General features: G+C 40.8%; 3 protein-coding genes across 7 annotated transcripts in view; all 3 read left to right on the forward strand.

Moving 5' to 3' along the window:
* The first annotated feature begins 3,586 nt into the window (after positions 1–3,586).
* On the forward strand, positions 3,587–7,864 carry LOC108068139 (high mobility group nucleosome-binding domain-containing protein 5). Its single transcript, XM_017157552.3, has 2 exons — positions 3,587–4,800; positions 5,832–7,864. Exons 1-2 carry the CDS (start codon positions 4,509–4,511, stop codon positions 7,709–7,711), a joined length of 2,172 nt encoding a protein of 723 aa, XP_017013041.2. The 5' UTR covers positions 3,587–4,508; the 3' UTR covers positions 7,712–7,864.
* Positions 7,865–8,222: 358 nt separating this feature from the next.
* Positions 8,223–11,464, forward strand: p-cup (presidents-cup). Of its 2 annotated transcripts, none has more exons than XM_070219031.1 (5): positions 8,223–8,884; positions 9,215–9,607; positions 10,005–10,480; positions 10,808–10,949; positions 11,006–11,146. In XM_070219031.1, exons 1-4 carry the CDS (start codon positions 8,354–8,356, stop codon positions 10,926–10,928), a joined length of 1,521 nt encoding a protein of 506 aa, XP_070075132.1. In that variant the 5' UTR covers positions 8,223–8,353; the 3' UTR covers positions 10,929–10,949; positions 11,006–11,146. The 2 variants fall into 2 exon arrangements, with proteins under 2 accessions (XP_070075132.1, XP_017013008.2); XM_017157519.3 differs by having other exon boundaries at positions 8,224–8,884; positions 10,804–10,949; positions 11,006–11,464.
* Positions 11,465–15,094: 3,630 nt separating this feature from the next.
* The window catches only part of LOC108068142 (uncharacterized), a 29,093-nt gene continuing 21,309 nt past the window's right edge, over positions 15,095–22,878 (forward strand). For 2 of the 4 annotated variants that reach the window (XM_017157554.3, XM_070218468.1), the window contains exon 1: positions 15,095–15,281. The gene's annotated coding sequence lies outside the window, so the exon portion shown is untranslated. Of the gene's footprint in view, positions 15,282–20,586; positions 20,991–21,109; positions 21,309–22,878 lie in introns of those variants that run through there. The other 2 variants (XR_011419624.1, XM_070218467.1) reach the window with 2 other exon arrangements.

The following is a 22,878-nucleotide window of genomic DNA, read 5'->3' on the forward strand; positions in this document are numbered from 1 at the left end:
CCTAAAATGAAAGGTGTAAACTGTGATTTTTTGAATAATTTTGCTGCTACAGTTAGAGAGTCACTGATCAATGCTAAGTTACAGTTTGAGAGCCACTTTTGGCCTACATGCCAACAGTTTCAGAGCAATTGGTCGAAGCGCAGATACAGTTTGAGAGTCACTTTCGGTTTATTAAGTAACAGTTTGAGAGCAATTGTTGCAAGCCCAGATACAGTTTGAGAGCCACTGTTGGCCTAGATGGTAACAGTTTGAGAGCAATTGGAAAGCTAAGTCGCTGCTGAAAACTTTGGTCAAGATAGCGTCACAAACTACCTCAATTTTAAATTTTGCTGAAAAACCTTGGTCAAGATAGCGTCACAAACTACCTCAATTTTTAGAAACATTTAGCATTTATGACAGCTAAAATGAACCTGCAAGTGACGCTATCTTGACTCTAGTTTTTCGGCAAAATATAAAATTGAGGTAGTTTGTGACGCTATCTTGACCAAAGTTTTCAGCAGCGACTTTCCAATTGCTCTCAAACTGTGACCATCTAGACAACTAGTGCCTCAATTGCTCTCAAACTGTTACTTTGCAGGTCAAAATGGCTCTCAAACTGTATCTCGCCACTGGGCAATGACTCTAAAACTGTAAATTAGCATTGATCAACGGCTCTAAAACTGTTGATATGCAGGTCAAAGGTGGCTCTCAAACTGTGGTCTATCATAGTACAATGGCTCTCAAACTGTGGTCTATCATAGTACAATGGCTCTAAAACTGTAGCTGTTTGACGGTGCCTAAAAGTGTGCTGTAAATTAATTCTAAGTAATGCACGGCCCAAAAGTATGCTACAAAATATTAACATGTGCTGAATTCACAGTTTAATTACAATTGTTTAACAAAAGGTGGAAAATAAGGATTTAGAACCACAATACCCATTTTTTAACGCCTTTTCAATCGTAATTTCGCCAAACCGAGTCGCACAGCAAAAGGACCGACTGTTCTGAGCAGCTAACAACCTAAACTAACTATCCCCATCAGTTACAGGAAAAGTACATTTTTCACTATTTTTCACTTTTTTGATAAGGGACACCATCATGATTTTTTGCGAAAAATGGCAAAAATTAAAGACTTCTAGGTTAAAATGCCAATCAATAGCAAATTTAATAACGAGTTCAACAAGGTAGTACACACCATATTTGGATCATTATTTGTTTTTTATGGCCAAAATACTAATAATAAATACTACTTTTTTTGGGTGAAAAATCAGTATCTAGATTCTTGGTAAAAATTTGATTTTTTATTATAGATTTTTTGCTGTAACTTGGACAAAAATGGTCCCAAATCAAAAAGGCGCACTGTTTTGTGCAGCTTATAACCTTACAATTAATATTAGTGCACTTTGCGACTGATTTGGTAAAATTAGTTTTCTACTAAATTTTCGCTTTTTTTATAAGGGGTACCATCATGATTTTTTACGATAAATTGCAAAAAAATTAACATGTCTGGATTTGAATGCTAATCGATTGGGAATTTAATTACGAGCTCAACGAGGTATTACATTTAATATTTAGACCATTTTTGCGTTTTTTTCGTCCAAAATACTAATTTTTTAGGGCGGAAATGACTATATGAAACTTGTATTTTGTTTTGGGATTTTTGCTGTAAGTTCGCATTTTTATAATTTCATGGGGAAGCTAGGCTTTCACTTTGCTCGTTATTTTATGCACAGCAAACCCTTTAGTTGCATTTTACATAACCTTAAATGACAATGCACATAGCAGGGCAAAAAAAGGGAAAGTTCATGATGCATTTATCATATTGCGACTATGCAAGCTAAAAGGGAAACACTTTCAGGGTATACATTTGAATTAGTACAACATGATTCTTAGATAAACATTAAAATATACTTTAAAACTTATTCTTAACCCTTTTTAAGCGTTTACTAGCTTTTATTTAATTAGACAACATTTTAGCTAGAAATTCTACCTTTTTTTCTAATAGAGCTTAAAGTTGTAACTCGTAATTGTTCATCCTGTTTGTGTAGAAAGCTCTCGGGATGTTCTGAGCCAGGATATTGAGCAATTGAAAACCGTTGGAAGCTCCAGTTCGTATATTGACCCACTTGCGTGAGTTATTCATCTGAGCCGGGGCATTAGTTTTGCGTAAGGGCCGGGAAAAAAGTCGAGGCATGCCAAATTGATATTATCAGTAATGAATAATAATGCCCAATAAGCGAGTCGGCTGATAATGATGCGACGGCCCATTACATAAACGAAAGCACATTGCACCGCAGCTCCATCTCCATCTCCACCATCGCCAGCTTATTAGTGTTAATTGTTGGCGACACTTTTATTTCCATTTTCAATTCATTTTCCCATTTCTATTTCCATTTCGCTTTGCTTTATTCCACCGCTCGCCTTTGAATCGTCGAACTTGGCAAGTGTCTGTCCCCCTTAACGCTTAACGAGATTGCAGTTCGAGCTGGCCATCCGCTGGCCATTGGCCATTGGCTGATAAATGAGTCGGAGTCTGGGCCAGACATTATGCAATACTTAGGCCCTAAGGCGATTGGGAGCGGTATACCGAAATAGCCACCGAAATACGCCGCCATCCAAATGAAATGATGTCCAAATAGTCCAACATCTTGTGGATAATTCTGTCAGCCTAGGGAAAGAAAAAAGTAGGTATTACAAAATTAATCAAATTGAATCGTTTAGGGCTAAAATGTACTATTTAAAAAGACTTATACAATATTTATTTGCAATATTTATTTATATATAATATTTATCATTATTCAGAACTTAAAATTAATTGGGTTTTTAAGACGCTATGATTTATTAAAGATAAAAGTAGTTAAATCCTCTTATATATTAGATAAATATTTAGAAGAATTATTTACTAAGGAAATATTTACCTATTTTATTTTCTAAAAAATAGAGTAAAAAGTGAAACATATGTAGCACGCGGAGGGCAATTTCAGGATGGGAGGATGCTGCACCACAGCACAGAATAAACGGGTGACAGTTGCAGATGCGACAATTGGATCGATAAATCAGGCTTGTTTATTACAACAACAGCAGCGGCCATAACCGTAACTCCCGCTGCTGGTAATGGCTTCCAGTTCGGTGCCAGTTCCCAGTTGATAGTTGATAGTTTTTTGTCCATGAGGCCATGACCTGCCCCAAGTGCTTTGCGTAACAGCAACAAAAACAACAACGAGGAAAGCGGTAGGGAGTGTGGAGTTTTGTTGTTTTTGGCTTTCCCAGCCAGTCACGATCGCCGCAATTTTCTTGTCACTGTCACCCGAAAAAAAGCAAATTAAAAAAAAAAAGGAAAAAGAAAAAGACCGCTCGGCCGGCACACGCAACAAAGCAAAGAAGCAGAAGCAACAGCAGCAGCAACAGCAACTGCTGCAGACACAGCAGCAACATCGACTTAAAAGACAAATAAACAAAGCGGCGGTCACAGTAAAAACTCCAACAACACGAACGGCAGCACTAACAGTAACAGAAACAGTAACAACAATTGCAAGAAAAAGAAATAAAATGCAGCAGCAACAACAACAGCAACTGGCGATTTGCCGCTGCTGATAAGAAATAAAATATTGCTAAATCACAGCGAATATTAAATACCCTAGTCATAGATTTTGTATTACCAAGCTCAGAAAAAATAATAATAAATTGGAAATTAAGAAATTACTTCGCCCATTTTGGAAAATTATCAAATTTCGCTAATTATTATGTAAAAATACCCATTAATATTATATTTTTTCCTATTATTTTAAACTTTCAATACAACCAACACCATTTGGTGAGCCGGCTTTAAAATAAATGCTTCTAAAACAGATTTTTTCGCATGGACTCTCAAACTGTAATACTTCAAATTCTAATTGAAATTTTGTTTGACTTAAATTGTCCGAAGACATTCTTTCATATTTTTTTGTAGCGTTATAAATAAATAATATAAACAAATTGAAATATTCAATAGAATTTCCCGAAATGCCAACGCTGTCCCCTGATTTTTGCTACCCCTTTTTGTAATAGTGTATAAATGGTTTGCTCGCAAAAACAGCAAACAGCCGCAACGAGCGACAATTTAACGAGGTTGCTGCTGCCGTTGGATGTTGCTGCTGCTGCTGTTGTTGCTGTTGCTGCTGTTGCTCTTCCAGCAGCAACATTTTGGCCTCTGCTGCAGTAGCTGCCTCTGCCGTTGCCTCTGCCTGCGTCGACTTCTTCGGCTGGCGGTGGTTTCCATTTCATTTTTAAGCTAACGCTCGTCGCGTTCAGCGTTTTAATATTTAATTGTCGTCGATCGCGAACGGTTGTCATTGCTCCAGAGTGCGGAGTAAAATAGTTGCATTGCCATTTGGATCGCCCCGTCTAAACCGTTAGCGTGAATCGTGAATAGCGAAGTGATCCGATTCGAATTCCCGGGAATTTGCTCAAGAGAATCCCACGGCAACATTTTTGTTCAGTGATCTACCGTTTGTTTAATTTTTTTTGGTTCAGTGCAGAGTGACCAAGACCATGATTAAGTGGTTCGGTTTATCCATGGCCCTCGTGCTGATCGTGTGCTCCTATCCTCCACACACATCCTCGCGCAGCTACAGCAACGGACTGATCTTCTACGAACTGAAGTCGCATCGGCCGTATCTGCCGCCCACGGTCAGTGTGTCGCGGGGTCGCAACCTGGCGAGCGTCAAGTACTCGGAGAAGGGCTCCATTTGGTCCACCTTCGGACAGCCCTGCGAGTGCAGCGGACCCACCTGCGGCTGCTGTGCCGGCCTCAAGGTCGATCAGTACCGATTCGATCAGAAAGGTGAGCAAAAATTATGATTTTCTGGATTTTATGGGCACATTTCTTGGACCTTTTAAATGGGTTTACTAAATAGCTGTGATTATGTAATTAAATTTGATCTTTAAATATGATATTTATTAAAGGAAATTATAGGTCCCTTTAGTTTTCATATCTATACCTTATGATATCTATATATTCTTAGGATATTTTAGATGGGTTTACCCAAGTACTGCTATTATGCATAGAAATTTGATTTTTAAATATGATATTTTAGGATATTAAAAGTTCATCATGTTTTAATACCTAGAAACCTGATGCCTAGCATCCTAGTTATGAGGTAAATAATTTTAAATTTAATAAATAGAATGGTTTAAGTAGTCACAACATTTTCAGTTTCATTAAGAATAAACTACAAATTGTTAACTACCTTTTAAAATATAATTTTAAGTCTTTTTAAGGAGCTATTAAAATATAAATACAACCATTTTTATGATGAAATATTATTTTATATTGCGCTAAACTAAATATCAATCCTTGATATTAACAATATTTTTTTTTGTCAGTGTGAAGTTTAGTTGGAGAAAATCAGATTAGAGGGTTTTACATACAGCCAGCTGTTTAGCCTTAATATCTTAATATCCAGTAATGAGCACTGGTTTAGCAAACCGCTTTCGGAATATCCCGAAGATATGCATAAATCGAGATTGAGATCGGAATCATGCCTTCTGGCCATATATTTGGCTGCGATTCGGGCCGATTTCCTTGGCCAAGAAACCGATCTTGGCCGCGAGTTGGGGGGACTACAATGCGATCGCTGGTTTCCATTTCCATTTCGCTCCGCTTCGTGACATGCCAGCATTTGCCAATCAAAATGCCACAAATTGTTGGCGCTTCCAGCGGTGGCTGCCCCTCATCCCCTCATCACCACCCCCTCATGGGATCCGCCGACAGTTTGCCACCCGCCACTTTCATTCATTGAATGGAATCGTTTCAATTGTTGTGCCTATCTTTATAATTTCCATTCAACGTTTTCTTTCCATTTCCATTCGCAGTCTGCGCCAACGTGAGCTTCGTGCCGCAGCTGGAGGAGGCCCAACTGGAGGTCTATCTGAACGGGAGGCCCTCCTCGAAGTACGGGATCTCGGTGCGGAATCCGGCGCCCTTCTGCATTCCCGTCATGATGGGCGTGCCCATGGCCATGTGCGTCCAAATGACCGACGTGGCCATGGTCGACAGCCATCTGAACATGTGCATGGACTTCGTGGTGCGACTGGCCACCACGGATCTCTTCGAGATGCACTTCCAGTGCATGCGGATGGGCCTCGATGGGCTGCAGTATGTGGACAAGAACGGGAAGCCCGTGCTGCCAGCTGGAGGTGGAGGAGATGGGCAGAGCGACGATCCCGAGGAGTACGAGTACGCCGAGCTGGAGGATCAGCCGGAGGAATATCCCTCGCAGGAGGAGGTCAAGGTGGAGGATCGGCCAGAAGAGGATCAACCATTGGGCTATCCACCTCTGTTGCAAAACCAAGCACAGAAGACTGAGCCTCAGAAGAATCAGCAGCAGCAGATAGAGGAAGATCAACCTGAGAAGAATCAAACACTGCTTGAAAACGAGGAGAAGAATCCCGCAAGTGAAGATCTTGGCTATCAACCACTACATCAAATCGATCATCTTAAAGAAGAAGAACAACAATCATTGGATTATCAGCCGGTGGAAAATCAACCTGAAGAGAATCAACCAGAGAAGAATCAGGAAGAATCACTTTCAGACAAACTTAACGAAGATCCTTTGGAAGAAGACGATCAGCCTACGGGTTATCAGCCCATGATTGCAATGGAACCCCATAAAACTCAGCCAGAAGAATCTATTCCAGGGGATCTGCAAAAAGAAAGCGAAAAGGAGGAGGGCGAAGATCATCGGGTGGACGAAGAACCCGAAGAGGTGGAGCCCCTGCCAATCGAAAGTGAAATGCTGATGGCCAGCGATCAGGCAGAAGAAGCCCCTCTCGAAGAAGAGGCCGAAGAAACGACAGCTGGAGATGCGAAAGAGACGGAGAAGGAGAAAGAGATGGAGAAAGAGCAAGAGACACCTGACTATGACAATGCTTTGAATGGCGAGAGTGGCCCGAGGCCAAGTCAGGTAATTGAAACAATTACCAATTCAATAAAAGCCACTGAGGCGCCCACAACAACAACGACAACCAAAATACCGACAACAACGAAAATACCAACAACAACTAAAATACCAACGACATTTAACAAGCCAAACATCGTTGTTATTGATGACACAAACAATGGGGAGAAGACGCCAGTTCGAGAAGAAGACGGGGGTGAGAAGACAGTAGCAGAAGAGGCGGAGAAAGAGGGGGCCGAAGAAGACGAGGAAGAAGAAACCGAGGAAGAGGCGACAACAGTGGCTGTTGAAATGGAAAACGATAGCGATAATGAGATAAACGTGGACGATGATGATGACGATGAGGTAGAGAAAAAAAACCAGGTGAAGGAACCCCCAAGCCAGGTGGTAAAAGGGGAGACCAAAACGGAAGAAAAGCCCGCGAAAGAGACGGAGAAAGAGGTGAAGACGGGTCACGGTGAAAAGGTCAAGCCAGATGACACGGCGGCTGAAGAAGGAGAAGACGAAGACGAGGAGGAAGAAGGGGCGGAAGATAATAATGAAGAAGGAGAGGACGACGACGTGGAAGAGGAAGAGGAGGACGAGGATGCCGAGGAGGAGGAAGAAGAAGGAGAGGCTGCTGCAGAAGAATCCACCGAGGCAGCAAAGTCCGAAGAAAGCGCTGTGAAAACCGATGAAAATGGCTATGGCTATCAAAATACATATGCAAATGCAAATGAAAATGCGGCGCCGGCAGCAAAGTCGTTGTCCCGACGTCGACGCCTGAGGAAAATGCCCCTGCGGAAAATCCATTAGCCCCTCCTTAAACATAATTTATTGTAATTCGTAATTCGTAATTGTTAATGAATTGTTAATGCTAAACGTTGAAGCCTGTTAATTAATACGTATTTATTGTATTTATTGAAACCAACTCAAAGCCAAACTCAAGCGAAATAAATGATAATTGTAATTGTAGCAACTGAAAATGCAACTTAATATCAGATCAGAGGTTTTGGCGTGGATCGTTTAAATGTGCAGTGAAGTGGTAGCCCTGGGCAAATATCTTGCTTGAATATCAAGTTAAAGTGAAACTTTAGTTTCAGTAAAGATGGATTTTCGAACTTAAGGCTGTTGATTATAGTTTTTAAATCGAATTTCTAAAAGGTATTTTTTAAAAATCTTATAATAGTTAATATAATAATTAATTAAATAGGATTTTCTTGTGGTCGGTGATATCAGAACAATTTTATTGTTGTATACTTTTTGAATACTTTTATTTTTCACCCATATCTTTAATAGAATAGTCTCTCGTATTATTTGCCATCATTTTGGCTTTGCTCCATTAGTTAAAGTTCCTGTTTTCGTGACCCCGTTTGTGTGTTTCTTCCTTGCCAAATTCTAGTTGGCCAAAATTAGTGTGTTCTTTGATAAATTAGCCGTAGGATCAGAATCTCTACCATGTCCTGGTCGAGTGGCCTTAACAATGCGGGCGTGTGCTCCCTGCTCCCCCAACTGCGCCCCTGGCAGCGGATCGAGTGGCGCCCCTGCATCCAGTCGCAGATCTACAGGGACTGGGGCGTCTACTACACTCGCCGTCTGCTGAATCACACGGCCCTGGAGAGTTTCGGCCGGGCGGTGGCCGTTTGCAAGGAGGAGGAGGCGCCTCGCTTCAGTCCATCCGCCCATGGGGGCGTGGCCGAGCCGGGCGTTTGCCTCGAGGACTACAAGTCGCTATTTCTGCGCGGTCGCTGCCACCGATCGCTGGCCCGTCCGGACTTGGCCCTGCTGGATGTCCAGCGGGCCCAGAAGGCGCTCAGGTCAGTGATGAAGTCATCCAGCGTTTCGGAGGCCGCCCATATCATAGCCGAGAAGTGCGACAATCTCTTCGAGGCCAACGAATTCGAGAGCACCCTGACCACGCTGCACTCAGAGGGACGCCCCTTTGGCGGGCAATTGGCCCACGGGCGGTTCCGGTTGATCAAGGAGAAGGTGAGTGAATCGCTTTACTGTTTCTCTCTCTCTTTATATGCATAGAAATGTACAACGAGTATTATAAACCCTTCTGTTCAACGAGTAACGAGTAACTTATAACGAGTAATTGATAACGAGTAATTAATAACAAGTTAAACCCTTTACTCTTTCTTTCTTCATATACGTAAAAATATACAACGAGTACAATGCACCCTTCTACTCAACGAGTAACGAGTAACGAAAATTAATAACGAGTATTTTATAAAAAATTTAACTCGTTTCAATGAATATTAATGAAAGCTGCTGCATATTTAATCAAAAATGATCTAATTCCCTATACTGCCTCAGACTCTCGACGTTTTCGAGGACACCTTGGGCGAATCGCTGCGTCCTTTCATGCACGAGCACGGCGGCGTCCTTGAGGAGGTCAGCCGCCGGCAGAAGGAGCTGGCCGCCCACGACCCCCGGCCCCTTTGGAAGACGCTGCGAGAGCGGCGGCAATGCGACGTCCAGAGCGTCCTCATCAAGCAGCCGGCTCAGCTGACCCCCCTTGAAAAAGCCCGTCGGCGGTCGAGCGAACGTCTGTACAACTACAACTACATGGGCCGCAGCGCCGTGGACATTGCGCTTTTGCGGCAACTGCGCAGCGATAAGAACCTGCTCGATCCCCTGCGAATCCAGACCACGCCGTCCATGCGACAGCTGAGCGAGGAGCAGTACGCGATTGTCCGGCGGTTTATGGTGAGTGAAGCGAAGGAGAAATCATATTCCTTCTTCCTTACAAAATTGTACTTTCTGGAAAAACTATAGAAAGTTTAAGAGCAAATGCTCTTAGTCTGAGATTTTTCGTTTTCCAAACTATTTGAGAACAAACGTTCTTGAAATCAAGACGAAAGTTGTCCCTAGTTTCTTTTTCAAGACTTAATAATTTTAAAATTTGACTTCATTTTGATTTATCGAATGGAAATAATGCTTTATCTCATTTTTATGAACTTGAGACTTTATCGATCTTGGCTCACTGTCTTTTTTTAAGATATGAAATCTTATAAATATAAAAAATTCTATTAACAAAAGCATGCTATTTTTCCCATGGTTTCGTATTTCCCCTTAATGGTACATACGTATTATACCCAATTAGAAAATGCTGCATGCCCGGAATCCGCTGTACAACCGGCGGTACGTGAGGCAGCGGAAGGGGGGCGTCTGCGAGCAGGAGCGGCGTCGCCGCAGGGAGATGCACCTGTTCCACACGCAATACCAGACACGTCGCGACTGTCTGAGGATGTTGCACGAGGTGCACAGGCTGCGCAGGGAGGGCGATGTGGAGAGGCTCTCCGACTATGTGGAGCACATAATGTCCGGCTTTGTGGGGCTGAAGACCCAGCGCACGCTGCCCTGGAAGTGGGAGCTGCTCAACGACATCTACAATGCCCTGGCAATGGCCCACTGTGACCGCTGCGCCGTGCCCGCCAACGTCGACTTCCTGGAGGCCCAGAATCGGCACGTTCTGTACCTGTTGCGGCCGGAGAAGGTGCGCGACATGAGCGTGAGCTTCGGGGGGCCAAACATCTACCTGGAGATCGAGCGGGAGGAGGAGCGGCACAGTCGAATCACGTGAGTCAGTATACTCTAGTTTGTCTATAGGGAAGTTTATCTCAGAAAAAATTGCAAATATAAATCCGAAAATATTCAAGTAATTATCCATACTACAAATTATTGAGTTTCTTAAAGTTAAATATGTTTTGTATATTTTTTCTAATTTTGTTCATGGAAAATATCAGTAACTAAATTATTTGTCATAACATACTCGAGACTATTCATTTATTTATTTTCCAAAAGAAGAAAATTTCTTTTCCTACTAAAAAAATATATGTAAATATTAATTATTTAATTATATTTTTTATACTCTTATTTAAATGATTTTTTTATTTTCTTAGCCAGAAGCTGGAGCATCTGGAGAATCGGCTGCGCCACTCCCGCTACCCCATCGAGCGATCCTACTTGTTTTTCGAAATGGCGCGCTGCCACTTCAAAGAGTCGCGATTCGACAAGTGCCTGGTGATAGCCCGCAAGGCCTACAATGGTGAGTTAACCCCAGCCTAACCTTAACCCAACTGTAACCTAATATTAAACCCCCAGAGGCCCGGGTCTGCAACTGCCTGATCTGGCGGTTCAACAGCATCTTCCTCGGCTGTCAGGTCCATGCCGTTCTGAATCGCTTCGAGAGGCTGAAGGAGTCGCTGGCCAAGGCCAATCAGTTGGCCAGCGATCTGAAGGCCCCCAAACTGGTGGCCTACATAGCCATCTGCATTAGCGTGAACAACTACGACTTGGCCCTGCGGCAGATGCGGCAGCAGCAGGATGTTTTAGTGCCCAAGTTCCGGAAACGAAGTCCCATTAGCACCGTTACTTCGATAAGCTCGCATACGACTAATAGCAGTTCGGAATAGGAATATTATATGCTACTGAGCCAGGGGCTCTTGGCTTTGAATTCCCCTGGAATTTTTCCCTGGAATATAAAGCTAAGAGCTTCTGTTTTTAGGCTCCTCATAGACTATCAAATTTAATGCACTTTTACCTTTGTGATTTCTAAATAAATATTTCTAGTTTGTAAAGATATTTATTTTATTTTTTTCCCCACTGAAACTGGGTTAAATGGCAATTCTCCCACGCTGCTGACTCTTCGACAACAAAAGTGTTGGATTTTCACAGCATTTAAGTGTTGGCCCCCCAAAAATGTTGCAATGGCTAAATTAGTAAGCGAAGCGCGGGAATAAAAAACGGTAACAAAAAATGGCCCAAAGAAAGAGATACAATGAAAGGGGGGCCATTAATGCTGTGAAAAACAATAACCCCCCCAAATCGGGCAATATTATATAACACTTAAATGCCACCGGCCAAGAGCCAGTCAAATTATTTAATTACTCTTCTTTTTTGTGTCTACCTTTTGCGGCGACGATTATACGACAATTATTACAATATTTATTTATAATTTTTAATTGCTTTTATTTTTCACATCAGCCGCGAATGATGTCTTTTGTTTTTCGTATGCTTTCGGTGGTTTTTCGTTTTGTTTTTTCTGTTTTTTACTGCTTTAAAACTTTGCATAAGCAGCGCAGCAGGGGCGGGGTTTTTCGGAGGGGCAGGGTGAGGAGTTAGCTTGCTTGACTATTACTCTTCATTTGTATGCCAGCGGGAGTGTGGGTGTCCGCATTTTGTTTCGCTTCTTTTTTGCGGAAAGAAAGTTACCCGACCAAACAGAAACGGAAAAAAATGTGAGATGGACAGGGGGCAGCCGCCAATTAAATGTTTTGCTTCTGCCGGTTTTATCGTTTTTGGCAATAGCGCAACAAGCCATGCGAAGTGTCGCCGAAATGCGACCGAAAACCATAAATAAGCGCGAAACAAGCAAAGTCGAGCAAAAAAACAAAGCGAGCGACCAGCTGCATTTCAATTGAATTTCCAGTCAGTGCTTCCAAAACTGTGCGAGGCTATGGAACAAATTGCACCCTCGAGGGGAAGCTCAAAACTTTTTAGGAGTTTTTCAAGGTTAAGTTCATTTAAAGACTACAACAAAATATTAACAGAAGTATGAATATTTTTATACTCGTTACTCGTGGGTTAAAAGGGTATATTGTATTCGGGGAAACGTTTGTAACAGGTAGAAGAAAGCGTTTTTATACCCATTTTTTTAATAAGGGTGAAAAATCAGGATCTTGACTTTTGGTAAAAATTTGATTTTTATTATAGACTTTTTGCTGTAACTTTGACAAAAATGGTCCCAAATCAAAAAGGCGCACTGTTTTGTGCAGCTTACGACCTTATAATTAATATAAGTGCACTTCCCGACTGATTTGACAAAATTAAATTTTGACCCAATTTTTGCTTTTTTTATAAGGGGTACCATCATGATTTTTTCGAAAAATGGCAAAAATTAAAAATTTTCAGGTTTAAATGCCAATCGATTGGGAATTTAATAACGAGCTCAACGAGGTACGACACACCACATTTGGATCATTATTTCCATTTTTATGGCCAAAATACTAACAGTAAATACTACTTTTTTTTAGGTGAAAAATCAGGATCTTGATTTTTGGTAAAAATTTGAGTTTTTATTATAGATTTTTTGTTGTAACTTGGGCAATTATGGTCCTAAATCAAAGAGCAGGTAACAACCTTATAATTAATATCAATGCAAAAATTTCCATATATCCATTTCCGACATATCCTACCCACTGTCCTTCACTCGGCAGTTTGATCCGCACTTGTTGCTGTGTGACTTGTGACCTGCCTGCGCTGCCTCCGCCACCTCGAGCCAATTAGCCAGCACTCATACGCCCTGTTGCATGCATAAACAGCACTCCGAATCAACGTCAAAAGAGCAACAGAAACAGAAACTTTCTGCGGCTTAAGCTCTCACGTCTACCCAGAAATACACCGCAAAAGAAAAGGTAGCTAACCAACTTAAGAAGGGTCTCGAATAAATGTGTACAATTATATTGCAGTCTTATCTAACAAACTCAAATGTGGAAGGAGAAATACATTTACCATAAACATGAAAAATACTTGTACGTTCTTTTTCTAAATATAGCAACAATAATGTTCTTTCTCCCAGTGTAAGTACATAAAAAACTCATATGCACAGGTGTGGCTGGCTTGTCCAGGTGCAAATTGAGTTCACCTGGCGCTGAACGTTGACTTTGTGTCAACTGATAACACGCGAGGAGAAAAGTTTGCCAGTGCGGGGGAAGGGGTCCCAGCGGGGGGCTCAAAGGACCACAAGGACACGGCCAAAGTGCCGCCAAGTGCCACCGAATACGGACGGGACACCTGGGTAATTAGCCGGACTTTGCCTGGACAGGTGGACAGAGAGCCGTGGTCAGCAGGTGTCAACTTGCTCCAAAGACAGGCCTCGAGTGTACGGCTTGAAACAGTGGTGTCCGGAAAAGTGGTACAGTGAAAGGAAAGTTTACTACGCCGGAAATGAAAATGACAACTTAAGCAGGTGTGTTAAAATAAAAATGGGTTTAGAGCATTGGAAGCAACTGTCCTCTTAATTTGTCACTTTTTTTTCCTTCAAAGTATAAAATAATTTACAAAATTGACTAAATATAAATATGCATATTATACCCTTGTAGAGGGTATTATAATTTCAGTCAGATGTTTGCAACGCAGTAAAGGAGACGTTTCCGACCACATAAAGTATATATATTCTTGATCAGCACCAATAGCCGAGTCTATCTAGCCATGTCCGTCTGTCCGTCTGTCCGTCTGTCCGTCTGTCCGTTTCTATGCGAACTAGTCTCTCAGTTTTAAAGCTATCGCTATGAAACTTTCCCGAAAGTCTTCTTTCTATTGCAGGTAGTACATATGTCGGAGCGAGCCGGATCGGACCACTATATCTTAAGGCTCCCATAGGAATATTCAAACATATATAAGAAAATTCTTCATAATTTGTAGGAAGTAGGCGTTTTAATTCTTGACTACTTAAAAACAAAATTCAAAAATAGGAACACTGAATCTGGAATCCCTGGAACTGCACCAAGTGAGTATTACTTTATCTGCAAGGGTATATAAGCTTCGGCTGGCCGAAGGTAGCTTCCTTTCTTGTTTTATAATATTATTTTATATAAAATATATAAATAATGCCCGCGTAAAATATATTTATGTTTTATAGGTATGTGTTTTGATTCGTTATTGAGGTCCACATTAAACAGTTAAATAACAATAAAATTTAAAAAAAAAAGTAACAAAAAAGGATATTTGTCCTGTTTGTATTTAGTTTATTACCCACTATTATATACTTATATTTTTATATATAAAAGTATATTTGATCTTGTCTAACTACTAAATTATTTATATTTCTAAATTTATAGTAAATCGAACATTTATTTTCCCTAATATTTATTAAAATCATTTAATTGCATGCTTAAATTAAAGAATTTTTTGTGGTTGCTAATTCAAACCTTCTCGAATATTCCTGCCGCGAATGTGTGCCCAATCCGGTGAATATCCTGCAGTGACTGTGTTTTCCCGCCCCCTGGTCTCTTTTACGGGGGATTGGGGTCCAACAGCTCAGAGCTCAGAGCTCGGAGATCCGAGATCCGAACCCGGAGCCGAACTCTACGGCTTCGTGCGGACAGCATCATTGCCATTTCCATGCGGCTGCGGCGGCCACCAGTCGCCGGATGGGCGCCTCAGTTCGCTTTTGTGTCGTCTTGTGGCAGGTCGCCTCCGCTGTCGCAGTCGGCTACTTGATATTCCACATCTGATACATGCGCCTCGCCGTCGCTCATACGCCCCGTTGTACGCTGAGAAAGTGCGGAAAGTGCGCCAACTTTCAACTTGTTCGAAAGTGCGGAATAGGACGTAGGACATAGGATATAGGCGTTGTCCTAGGCCGCTTTTTGGTGAGGTGAGCGATTGTCATCCCCGATTTCGATTTATTATTTATGAAGAGTGCGAAAAACACTTTGCATAGTTAGTGAGGCCTACTTGTGCCGAAAGCCATTAGCATAAATCTTTCATTTCATTACACTCTATTTGCTTCGGACCGAAGAAAGAAAAACAAAATACAAAACACGGACTATTGCAACACAGATTTCCACTTCGCATATGGCGTTTTTATGATTTTGTTGGTCCCTCGAGTGCCTTTGTCCCGTTTTGTCTTAGTTTCGTCTTAGTTTCTGTGGACTTTTATCATCGCGCGTGGGTTAATCGTGTCAATGCCTTCGGCTTATGCCAAAACACGCCTGGCATAGTCATTACTTTGGCATTTGATGTGTGTTTTTCTTGTTTTTGGGGATGTGGGGCCTAGTTTTTGTGGCCACAAATCAAAAACCCGGATTTTATAACCAAACATAAAAGAGGCCATAAAAAACGGAGCATTATTTGACTAAATAAGGCCATAAAACATAAATAAATTAGTGAGTCTATGATTTTTTTTAATAGCTTACAAATATGCTTATTTGTTATTAATTTACCAACTAATTTTTTTCCACACTTTAATGAATAACTATATAAAAACTTTAAAACAACCCAAATATTTAATAGATTTAAATTTTCATATTTAAAACTTATTGCATTTCAATAAATTAATCAATTAACTAGAAATAGACTGAAATTTTTGCCTTTACATATTAAAATATTTATATTTAATTACTTAAGTAACTGTTAATAATATGCGATTTTTGTCTTTAAATATTAACATATTTATGGAAAGTCAGGTCAGTTGTTCTTTTATCTCTCGATGAGGGATTAAAGGCACAATTGATGGAGAATTCCTGGCATTTAAGAGGGACTCACTCCCGCTATGCCGCTTCTATTGTCACTTCCCATAATGCAGAAGACAAAAGACAATGGCATGCGGCCCATACGTCGTATACTTAATATTTATGCCACACGGCTGCACTTTCTCTTCTCCGTCAGCGTTTCGGTAATCAGCCAGGTGAATTGCAATGCAGAAGCTGACAATGCAACTGCCACGCCCCCACGGGGCCATTACGCCCATTTCCATCTCCCACTGACTGATTGGCCTCGAATGCTGGATGAAAGAACTGCATAATGTCGATCCAATCATCCGTATCAGGCTGCTAAACGTGTGTGTGCCTAGGAAAATTCAGTGTGTGTGTCGGGGGGAAAATTCAGGAAAAAAGCAGAGGCAGAAAGAGGCGTTGCCCACATCATGAAAAATTCATGACGCGTGCCAAGTGATTCAGGGCGCCACCTGTCGAAACGCATGCATAATTGAAAACTGCATTGGTATTTGCAAAACTGCAAAATGGCCAACAGCCGATGGAATCCCGAATCCCGGCGAATATATCAACCGTATCGCAGAGGCCAAACGAAAAGGAAACCCTTAAATGAAATCCATTATGGTTGCTATGTATTTTCGAAAATAAAAACAAACCTATTATTACCGAGAACGAAGTCAAGCAGACTTTAAGGCAACATTCTTAGAATAATATCCCAAGGAAAAACATTATTATCATACTTTAAAACTTGTAGCTAAATTACAAGCAATTAACTTTGGTTTTTATTGGGATTTTATGATCTAACAACATGTTAGTAAAAAGAAAATCACATCAATTTCGCAATTAAATGAAATTATTTATTTGTATATTGCAATCTAATCCCTAATAATTTGATGCGGGCTTTTAAATAAAGTATGTTTGTTTTATATTTATAAAATAATATTTAAAATAAATCTTTAGCTCTATTAGGAAATGTATTGTAACTGTATCTGTGCATCTGTGGGATAATTCCGCCGCCAAGAACGCATAAATCGAGGACTATGCAATCCAACTGTCATTCGGGCACTCCTCCAAGATATACTTTCTTTTTTTTAACAACTTTCTCTGCTCCTCGCTTGCTCCCCATAAAAAATGTAAAACGGGAGCAACTGCCGCGCTGGCTGGCAATAAATCTAACGATAATTTGATACGCAACGTTTTACGATGCTTTCGGCGACCCAGTCGCTTGGTAACCCTAACCCAAACATAAACCCAACCCCCTCGGCCGTCAGGAGGTTAATGCCCCAAGTCGCTAGTCGCTTGTCGGTTGTCATCGCTGTAAAGTGGAGGAGCCCTAAGCCCGAAGCCGAACTGAAAGCCCAAAGACGAGAGCCCTAAGCCCGCTGCTCAGGCTAAGCCAATTAAATTAGACGTCGGACTGTTAACTGTTGCATATCTTTGGGGGCTTCTCTGGGGAACGGATCGCGGGCATCATGGGTTAACAATAGGAATGGGGGTTAAGCGAATGGGCCAGTCAGAGCCAATTGCCTGGCGTAATTTCGCCAACATCGCGGATTAAATAAAAGCAATTCGTTTTTAATTTCTGACAGTCGACTGACTCGCTGGGCTGATAATCAAATTATTTTGGCGAAAGAAAATTGTGGCAGTTCTAAAACACATTATTTTAACCATAAATAAATTTATGTGTGCAGTGCGAACAATTTTGTATTTTTAGAATTTTTATTTAAGGTGAAATTCTATAGAAAATATATTATTGTGAAAATATATTCCTGGAAAACATTTAGTTCCTAGGAATTCCATTGAAAATATATTACTCTCAAAAATATATTCCTAGAAATCACTTAGTTCCTAAGAGAATTTTTTTTGCAAGCACTGTATAAATTTTTGGGAAACTTTCGACATTTTCCCGCAGATTGATTGCAATTTTAGTTCGACTTTTCCGCTTGCCTTTTAATAGTTCTAAAAAAAAAATGCGGCTCCCAATGGTAACGAATTTTAGTCATTTGCAAGTTTCTGGGGGAAATCTTCAGTTGATTGAAGTTTCCGCGGGGCAAGTCATTCTGCTCAGTTTTTCCTCAATCCTTTTTGGGTTTTCCGCCCTCTAAGATGGGCTTTCCTCCAAGGGCGACTTCCTGCTCATTCTTTTGTGGGCTTTCCCCCGGCCAAAGAATTTCCCTTGCTTTTCACGGTTAAATGTCGCATGCTTCCCATTCCTTGGCGGATTTTCCTCGACGTCTGCTATTCGTTTCTAAGCCTGCCTTTATCTAGCTTAAATTTGCTTTTAAATAAACGTAAATGCTCTAAAGTTTGTAAAGGTAAACACATAAATTCCCCAATGAATGTAATAAATTCCATCATTTATATACATTTATTTATTTATCACAAAACTGGTCACGTTTTTAGTTGAAAGTAGTTTTCCTTTTTGGTAGTGCGTGGAAAATCAGCGGAAAAGTTTAACTTAAAAGTGAGCTTTTCCCTTCGGAGATCTCCCAAAATTAGACTACATTTTGCTAGCGTTTAATTGTGTGCCATTCGTGGATGGTTTCCAAATCAGCTACCTTCGCTGCGATGGGATAGTTGGCCAAAGTGTTTACCCCACTCTCTGCCTTCTCTGCTTTCTCCACTTTCCCCCATCCAAACTACAGAATGTGCTTCCGAATCTCCCGCTGCTCCTGCTCCATTCGCGTGTTACTTTCACCACCAGAGACTCCCCAAAGTGGAGTACATGCTTCCTCAATTATGCCATCACCACAGCAACCAAGTGCTCTTGCCCCACTATTCGCCCCCTTCCCATTTACAAAAACATTCTGTAGCTCGTCAAACTCGAACAGACAACGTCGAGTTTCATAAAATTCATTAAGTATCTTAAATATGCATGAACATAATTTGGCCGTGCAACTGCCGGCGAGGACAAGCTGCTGTCCTCTTAATTGAAAGTGAATTAAACGCACAGAATAGCCCCGAGGATTTTTAGTGAAGCATTTTAAAAACTCCCACTTATCTTAGGAAATGTGTCCTAAAATCGTATAATAATTCAAAGTGTTACAAGTGTTTGTTTTAAGTTATAGTACAATATTTATTTATATTTTTAAAAATGTTAAAAGTCCTAAAATCCTAAAAAATTCCTACTTATCTGTAGAAAATTATAAAAATGTTAAAAGTCCTAAGATTTAAATAAGTTCGCACATATTCTAGAAAACCTCATTAGCAGAAAAAAAATTCAAAATCTTGTAAAAAGGCTAAAAGTTTCTCTCAGTGATTACAACCTTTGGTTATTGTACATTATTGCCTAATCCATAATTGGTCAAACAAAATTGCCAAAAGTTGGCAGTCGTTAGGATCAGATATATGTGCAATGCACATATACATAGCGAATTCAGTGGAGAGTTTGGAGTATAAAGATTCGAGACAAAGGAGATTTCCCCGACTGCTGGTTGGGTTTTCCCTGCGCTCGCCAAAGTTTCACCTACTCAGTTTTCTTTGGCACACACTTTTTCCCACATTTTCTGTTGCCACTTGTTGAGAGTCGTTAATTTATGATGATTGCGTAAAGAAAACTTCGGACCGGCATGGCAAACTTTACATCGTATCCCCCTTTTTTCCATTTTCCATTTTTCTGTGTATTATTTTATCTAGGCCCCTGTTTTGGGGTTGTCAAGGTTTTTCGGTTTTTCGGTTTTCGGGGCGGGCGGAATTTTCACAGTTTGCGATTTTGCGAATCGACACGTGTTGGGTTCTCCCATTTTCTCAATTTTCCAGCTTCTATCGAGCCGCAATTTATTTCGCCCGCAACTTTTTCGCTTTGTAAACAGTTGCAACAAATAAAAGGATGTCGTCGTGTAGGACATCAAAAAGGGGGTTCGATTTAGGGAAGGCGTTTTCTTTGCTTATTTTCTTAGAGAATTTAAAAATCTCCTCGCATTCAACGTGCTTATTTTTGTAAGCAGCATCTTAATATTTCTTATATTTCTACAAAATAGAATAGTGGTGCGACATTTTTTATTTCCCCTGCGTACGCCTCTGAAAATACCACATTAAAAGAGGGGATAATGGGGTTTGAGTCGTGCATTCGGAGGCATCTGTGCAGAAACCTGCAGATAATGCAAAACAGAACAATATAAACAGGGGGTGGCGGTGGTCCTGCGGTCGGGAAATGGAAAGTGGAAAATAGAAAAGTGCTGCCGGAGGTTCGTTGACAATGGCGAATGGAGACAGGGGGACAGACAGCGATTCTAGACAGCTTTGTTAGCACTTGAGACGTCGTTAGACAGCGGCCAAAAGTAACAATAAAAACAACAGTCAAGTCGAGGAAAAGCGACGGAAGACATCGTTCAATTTTTAGGAAAATAAATATATAAATATTTTATTATATTTCCGAAGATTTTTGAAAAGTACAAATGCAATCTTGTTGTGCTTATTAATACCTGTCGAAATGTAAAAGTTTTTTTTTTAAATCGGACTATTCATTAAAAAGTTATGAGCTCACTATAGCTTTATCTCTTGTTTTAAAATATTTTTGTTAGGAATCAGATGCGAGATAAAGTAAATATAATAAAATGCCCTTATAAAGAATTCATGACAAGTGCGAGGACTCGAAGCTAGGAAAAATAAAAGCGAATCATTTGCAGAAAGTGGGCTATGAAGTTGTGAAGGAGTATGAATCTCAAAGCAAACAGTATCCTTCGAGCCAGGAGATAAAGACGCAGATTACGGACGCACGAGACTGAGAGTGTGTGTGTGAGCCAAAGGACATTTTGACCCAATTGCCGAACAGTTAAGACCCGGAGCAGACACAAAAAGAGATGGCAGGATGGCAGGATGGGAGCTTCAAATACACTCGCTTTGGAATGGAATGGAAACCATAAAGCCAAGTGAGACAAAGTGAAAACCACTTGAGACAGATTTAGATTACATACCATGCATATCCAATTTATACACCATATACATACGTATATATATTATATTCATATTGGTTCTTTGGTCCTTTTAGTGGCTAATTAGGACATAAATCAGAGCGGCAGGCACAAACTTTAATTGGCAATAATATTTATTCGTTATGGCAACTGTCACGCCCCCTGTTCATCGGCCGGAAAATCCCAAAAATGTCCTAGCATTTTTCGAGTGGCCAGGAAAATAAGTGGCATTTTTATTTGGCCAACAAATTGCCCGGCATTTACAAATAAATTTCGTTCAGTCAGCCAAAGAGTTTCATTTTATTTGTCTGTGCTTGTTTGCCATTTATTACTTGGTAATTGTGTCAATACTTATTGGGTTTTTAAATTCAGATGAAATACGAAATAAAGTAAGTGATCAAAGAATCCCGTTCAATACAAATGCGTAATAATTCCCATGAAATATTCATCAGCTAATCCGGAAAGGTCAAAGAAATCATCGCTTTGAGCTTCGGTTTCTTTTGAAAAGCACCACAAGTTGCCGTGCAAAGCTTGGCAATTTGTTTACTGCTGATGGCCGTGTCACCTGCTTACATGCATAAAATGTGTAGCTGCCACATTTGGTTTTGCCGTCACACAGAAAGAAAAAAGTGGCAAAAGATCAGAGTTATTAATATCATTTTGATATGAATGAAGATAATTTGTATCTTATTTTACAATATTTGTTCAAAAAATACTGAATTTGATATTATTACAGTATTTTTAAACTTTTAAGAAATGATAAAATATCAAGTTGATATGTTTAAATCATTTGAAATTATTTGACATTAATCATATCGGCTTTTTATTGATATGAAATAAGGTAGAAATGACTGTTGGGCCACTATTGAATCTCGAGATAAACATGAATGTAATTTTGAAGTATTGATCTTTCTTGAAGTGTATTGATCTAATTTGTTAACCTAAGCTGCGCTCTCAGTGGTAAAGATTTAGTTCACGCTCTCATGTAATTCACCACACTGGCCACGAAGGCTATTATACGAAGTAAGAATAAAGAGTTCAATTTTGGTACTGCGACAAGACGGTTGTATTTGCTTCACTAACTTAACTATCCCCCCGACTCCCTAGAGTCTCATGTGGGTCAGGAAAACGCTCCTGCTCCATCAAACATTTTGGCGCCCAACGTGGGGCTGGATAGTTAATTTAAAAAATTTAAAAATCCTTAGTGTTCAAATCAACCCGATCGCCCAAAGTTAATTCCGTAGCCGCGCATTGTTACGTTACGAATCGCGCTACTTCATGAGTGTCACGCTGCTCGCCGTTCACCTTACGACACACGCACACTTGCATCCGTAGACACGGCAGTACACCCCCCATACACCATCGTTGGAAGGCGCGGGTTGCTCAGAAGATCTGGATTACGCTACGCTGTTCCCAGTCAGCTACGCCACCTATATTCTCGATTGCGGAGCCGAATCTCCATCGCCCCGTCGACAATATCATCTCTAACCTGGAAAACCGTTTCGCTGGACGACGTAACGCCACAACGGTAAGGTTACGTCATCAGTGCCAACGCCGCCAGAGCGCTCACGCCAATCGCTGAGTCTCCTTTGGTCTCATTCCGCCGTCACTGCAGTGCTTTCGGTTTTAACCTGCAAGTCCACTGTACACGCATACAGTCACCACGAGTGCCAATAGCAGTCACCGCGCAACGCACCAACCTGGAACTGGTTCATTACGGAACCAGAGCGTTGCCAGATATTCGACTACATAAGTTGGCAGCATACGTTGATAACCACACACCAGAAGCTCTAATTTACAATCACATACATTTACAAGGGCTTATTGCAAGTGATCCACAATAACC

Source organism: Drosophila takahashii, chromosome X (assembly GCF_030179915.1).
Source record: "Drosophila takahashii strain IR98-3 E-12201 chromosome X, DtakHiC1v2, whole genome shotgun sequence".
Lineage (NCBI taxonomy): Eukaryota > Metazoa > Arthropoda > Insecta > Diptera > Drosophilidae > Drosophila > Drosophila takahashii.